Raw genomic sequence first — 6,000 nt, forward strand, 5'->3', positions numbered from 1 at the left:
AAAAGAGCATTCAAGACAATGAGTGCAATGGTGTTTCAAGTCGACACAGCAATTGCTCTGCCAACTGACATTTGCATTAATAAGCTTATGGAAATTAAGGTTCTCCTAGTTCAAACAAGTTGGCACAGGCTAACAGCACACTTCTGGCCACTATGGTTTGGTCAGGGAAAGCAGAAAAATAAGCCCTAACTAATTCAACAACAAACTTGTTTTGCAGGGCAAGTTTCACATCATGGAGTATTGTTATTCTCATACACTCTCCATTTGATTCTTACTCCTGTGACCTGGAAGAGCCTACTAAAACCCTTCATGTTTTACCTGTATCACCATGCCACTGACTGGGGAAAAGCTGAAACAAGAACTTTTATCACACACGTTAATAAGGAGCAGCACAGTATTCAGTCAGCACTTCCAGGGGCCAGACAAGGGAGGCCAGCTGTGAGCCCATAAGCCATGTTCAGCACCATAATGTGATATCCCACTTGTCATGACAAGCAGCAGAGGAAACAAAAAGACACACATAGTTGATGTTTATTTCCATTTCAGAAGTGTAGGGATTGATTTCCCATAGCAATAACTGCCCAGGGCCATGCTCAGGATAGCATGTCATTTCCATTGCATTTCATCTGCTCTTTTTTATCTAGGAATGTGTCTGGCAGCATTCAAAGCCACTGAAAATTATGCCATTTTTGTTTCAAGTTGTCCTTAATCTTCCTCTTCCACCTGCTGGTTAAAAATCAATTTCTCAAGACGTCTGGGTACTAGGTGGTTGAATTAACACAGCAGGACTGGGACTTCCTTCCGAAAATAAATGTGAGTGTACTATTTTTCACCACACAAGAGTGATATTTCTTTTTTTAAAACAATCTCCATGACAGCAGTGCTGTGTGTTGTTTTTATTTACATTGTATGCTTTTACCTAAATTTTGCAAATGTTTTCAGTGGCCAGCATACACCAAGCTGCTAGTCCACAAAAGCAATGGCATGTCATATACCATTACTTTATTTAATAGGAGATATGCAGATCAAGCTCTGCAAGTAAAGAACAAGGTTGTTTAGACCAGTGACCTGCTATCAGCAATGGGCACAGCACAGTTTCAGTCTGGAAGCTCAGTTTGTAAAGCTTTCCATGCTCAGTGGAGCTGCTAAGTAGGAGGAGGAACAACTGACCAGACTTCATTGTTCTGTTTGCTGCCAATCAAATGCTCCAGAGATATGCACCTCAAGTTCATTAAGGTCCTGCATTGACTGATGTGGAATGAACATTATCTTTCCTCTAGAATTCTTGGTGTGGGGAAAGAGATGACAAACATTTTGGTTTGAACTGTCATACTGAACTCACCTACTGAAACTCCTTAAAGACCTTAATTTTTAGATTTTTTTGTTGTCACAACAGCACACAATGAAGAACACATGGGAAGTGAAATGCTACATCATGGTGAAGTTCATCTTCCACTTCTTGCCCCCTTCTCAGCTTTACTGAGTAGGAAGCAGTGAGCTTTCTCCCTGGGACCTAACTTTCCCTCCAACACAAAGTTGTTTACTAAGATGAAACATTCTAACATGTGAACATACCTGGATGTGCATAATTGCCCAGCCAGTCCCACCTGCTCTACAGCATTCATTAGCATCATACAAGTAGGTGGTGTATTCATACTAGAATGGAGGGCATGTTTATATTTTCCAAGGCAGAACCTAAGCAGTGCACATCCCATGGCTGGAGAAAATGATGGAGCAATGGTCTATTTTCAGCTGAAACAATTGCTGCCCCATGGAAATGAGCAGCTCTAAAGACAAGAAGTGGCACTTCTTCCAAACCCTCTTACACACGTAGCATTGATCATCCACGAAGAGTAGCAGCTCCCTCGTGGTTGTGGCTTCACCTGTGATATTGCTGCCATTCCTGGAGCGCAGGAGACAGCTAAGCCAGTTTAAGAATATCCTCTGACCTCCCCCCGCCCCCCCCCCCCAAAAAAAAAAAAAAAAATGGACTGCATTCTGTATCCATTCTTTGTCTTCCCTCTCAGCTGGCTTTGGTCTTTCTTTCCCAGAGCTGACTTCTACAGCCAGATTTTAGAGATTTTTTATTTTTAATATCAATGGGTGCTTCACTTTTGCAGTAAACCCCCTCCCAAGCACAGGATGCCATGCATCATCGTGGATGGTGTGTTGACATTTTAGCCCTAGGTACCAGGCACCTCAGGATAAACTACCACTTAAAAACCTTATCCTCACTCAACCCTTTTAAAAATGCTTTCAGAAAAGATTTTGAACATATCTGGAAAAAAAATCACATTTCTCATTACCCTTTCAAATGGATCATCTTAACTACAGAGCACGATGAGGGGCAGGGCACCCACTCACCCTGTGTAGTCAAACTCAGCTCTGTGGAAGGAGAGGAGTTTGGAGGAAAGGGGAAGCTCAAACGCTAACCAGTTTATACAAAACACAACAAATCGTTTCTGGGCCGAGACAGGAGCACCAAGAACAGAGGAGGGAGGAGGACTTGAAAAGACAATCCCCAGAGAACCATGGGAACACACTGAAGAACTATCACAATTCAAACTAATCCCTGCCTCAGCTCCAGCCTTGAAGCTATGCAGGCTGAAAACACACAGTCAAATCCACTTTCTTCAAGTAGTACTATTGAGGAGACTACGTTACAAGTTTGAGGTAGCAGCTGACATGTGAGTCTGGCCTGAAATACAGGAAGATTTTAAGTTAAACCTACAATGAATGCACAGCCTCTTGGTCCCCATTTGTTTTCTCTCGAGTTTTGATGGACCTTCCTAAATAGCACACAAAATTATTTATTTATAATTTATTGCTTTCAAGCAATAAATAATAGGTAGTCCTTGTCTTGCTGAACAGGCACAATTCCTGTTCTCACACACCCAGTGCAAACAGCAGAAAAGAGTTCTATAGCAAGACACAAAATACTCCTTGCTCATTTAAGGAAAAACATTTCCAAAATCCCCAGATTATGCAACATCAACCACTTACCCCCACCATACACACTGTAACAATTTAACTTGTCACAAGCACAGCTGTCATAATTCATTATTACAACATGATTCAGTTTGGGGGTTTTTTTTCATGCAGTGTGTCTGGGCAACCATCCCACATCTCCTCATAAGCAACTGCCAGAGGGCTGCCCAAAAGCAATGGGAGTAACATGCTTTTGGATGTCCTACTACAAACAACTAGTACTGGCCAAACTAGTCACACACACTTACCACAGCATAGTCTAACTAAATTATGTACTGCATTTTCACTGAGAAGAAAACAGTCAAACACAGTATACATGCCTCTTAAATTATTTTTAAAAAATTAAAATTCTTATTTCCTGGTATCCAGTAATAACTTGACAGGAAGTCCAATGCCAAGCAAATGACAAAATTTGTGTGTAAGGTTATGTAGCCATTCCATATCGCAGATCAGTTTTCTGCCTTACTCATAAATGAAAATATAAATTGCAGGACAAAGGTGATTACCACAAAGCTCTGATGTTTTGATGTCTTTGGTTAAATCTATACCTATGACACGATTTTGCATATTTTCTGTAAATGGAGTACTACCTACCTTTCTAGATCATTGGAAACAAACGTAGTTGCAAGCTACACAAAGATTTGAGGCCAGTTTTGTCATGGACACAAGAATTAGGTTTAGAATATTAAGCTCAGAAGGAAAACAATCATCCTCTATTGTTGTCTCGAAAATGCCTACCCGACCATTTGAAGCCCAGCTACTTATCACACAATCCACCTCTTCCTGTGTTTCCCTCTTCTCTGTATTTCTTTCTTCCCCTTCATTTTATTGCCTCATACCTCGTTCATCAATTTATGGAGGAGATGGGAAACCACATCTATTTTAGCCAAGAGAAGTGTATGGCTTTTCACATCCAATTCTTCTTAGATGTTAATTTAGGATCCTGAATGCAATATTTCATTGTTTGGTTTGGTTTATTTTCAATTGTACCCCCCCATCCCTCTGATCTGCTCATTACGACAGCCTCTTGTTCATTTAAGCTCGTTCACCTGCAGTTCTGTAATCATCTTTACTCCCGGGGCCAGTAAAAGAACATCCCTTACAAATCTTATTAACAGCTCTGAAAAGACAAACGTGCATCCTTTTCACAAAAGCGCTTCTGCCCCAAAACCGAACAAAACTTATCTCCAAACACACGTGCTATCAAGCCCTTATTACGTGTTTCTGCCCTTTTTTTGGCGTGGGCGAGGGGAGCGGTAGCTCGCCCTCCAATGCACCACGTTCTTCTTCTATTCTTCTTCTGCAAGTGCCACATGTTTAAATGGACAGAGCCACTCTGCGCTATTGCTTAGTAACTTTTCACTCCTTCTAAAGAAAGCGCTAGGGAAGGAAAAATAGAAGGTTTCCTTGGACTGCAAAAAGAGAAACAGATCTCCCTATTTTCATACCTCGACAAGAAGTACAATAAAACTCCCTATTTTCACACCTTCCCCCCTGCCTTCTAACCCCAGACGGGCGGTATTTTCTCACAGAATTAACAAAACAAAACCAATAAACCCCAGGAGCAGCTGGGAACACTGAAATCCGCCCGTGTGCTGTGACGAAGAGCAGCACTCGGTGCGAAGCACAGCCCCGGGCAGGCTCCAGCCGCGCTGCCGTGACACCGGCGGAGCAGCGGCGAGGCGCGGCTGCCGGGCAGGGCGGGCACACGAGGCGCAGCCGGGGGCCCCGATCCATCCCCGGCGACGGCCAAACGCCGGGTTCCGCCGAGCGGCGCCGCTGCAGGCACCGGGGCGGCACGAGAGGGGCAGCGGCGGCGGGCAGGTGCGTTCGGGGCTCGGCGGCACGCCGTGCCCAGCCCTGCCCGCTCACCGCCGGGCCCGGCACCCCCAACCCCCGCCCGCCATGTGCCGGCGGGGGCGGAGCCGGCGGCCCCTCCCCGCGCCCGGTACCGGCCCCGGCGGCCCCAAAGTGCTGATTCAGCCCCCGCCGCCCGCTCCCCGCGGCGGTACCTGAGGCCGTGTACCAGCTGCCGGCGTGGCTGGCCTCCCGGCAGAGCACCCGGTTGGACATCTTGGAGCCGGAGCCGCCTATGGTGTTCGGGGGGGGCGCTGGGGGACGGGCCCGCCCGCGGCGGCGGCGGCGGCGGCGGCGCTGCTGCTCCCCCTCCTCCTCCCCCGGCACGGCCCGGGCCCCGCGGGCGGAGGCGGCGCTGCCGGGGCGGCGCGGGCCGGGGGCGCGGGGCCGGGCGGGGTCGCGGGAGGGGGACGCGGGGACAGAGCTCGAAGCCGCCGCCGCCAACTCCGCGCCGGCGGGTGGGGGGGCACGGAGAGAAGGAGGCCGCGGCCGCAGCTGGGTTTGGCCCCACTCGGCTCCCGTGGACTAAGGACCGCGCGGGCGCCGCGCCCCCATTGGGCACCAAAGCAAAAGCCTCATCGTGATTGGCCGCTCGCTCTCCGCCGGCCCCGCCCACTCCTTTGACAAGTGTAGCACCGCCCCGCGGGGGAAGGGGTAAGGGGCGGGGCCAGGCTGGGGAGCCCGCCGCGGATTGGCCGGCGCGTTGCCGTGGTGATGGGTGCCGTGCGCGCTGATTGGCCGGGCCGTGTCTCCGTGGTGGCGGGGCAGATTCCGGGCGCGGGTCAGGTGAGGGGAGCGGGGCGGGGGGGCCGGGAGACCCCCGGGAGCGCCCCGGTCCGCGCTGCCCCCGCCGCCCCCGCCGCCCCCCGCGCCTCGCACGGCCCCGGCAGCAGCTGGGATGCCGAGGGCTCCAGGAACGGAGCGCCGGTTCCCAAAGGCATCTTTGGAAGCGTGGATTTTGCTGCGCTGGGCCTCCGTGTTTCCGAACTAGGAGCCTTCCCTGCGCCTCCCTGCCCGTGCCGTGACGCCCGCGGCAGCGTGGCACGGAGCGAGGGCCGTGGGAGTGTAGCTGTGTGGAAGTCTCCGCTTCTTCTCAGCTTAATACTTCCCCACCCCTTCAATTTTAATTTTTTTTATTATCTGGTGAATGGACCG

General features: G+C 49.6%; 1 protein-coding gene across 1 annotated transcript in view; it reads right to left on the reverse strand.

Annotated features, from left to right (window-relative positions):
• MEMO1 (mediator of cell motility 1) overlaps positions 1-5,127 on the reverse strand; it is a 29,038-nt gene extending 23,911 nt beyond the window's left edge. The window contains exon 1 of the mRNA XM_054279146.1: positions 5,001-5,127. Coding sequence (XP_054135121.1) covers positions 5,001-5,061 — 61 coding nt within the window. The 5' untranslated portion in view covers positions 5,062-5,127. The remainder of the gene's footprint in view (positions 1-5,000) is intronic.
• Between the last annotated feature and the right edge of the window lie 873 nt (positions 5,128-6,000).

Source organism: Melozone crissalis, unplaced genomic scaffold, assembly GCF_028551555.1.
Source record: "Melozone crissalis strain CALT ecotype California unplaced genomic scaffold, PUWL_Pcris_2 ptg000027l_1, whole genome shotgun sequence".
NCBI lineage: Eukaryota > Metazoa > Chordata > Aves > Passeriformes > Passerellidae > Melozone > Melozone crissalis.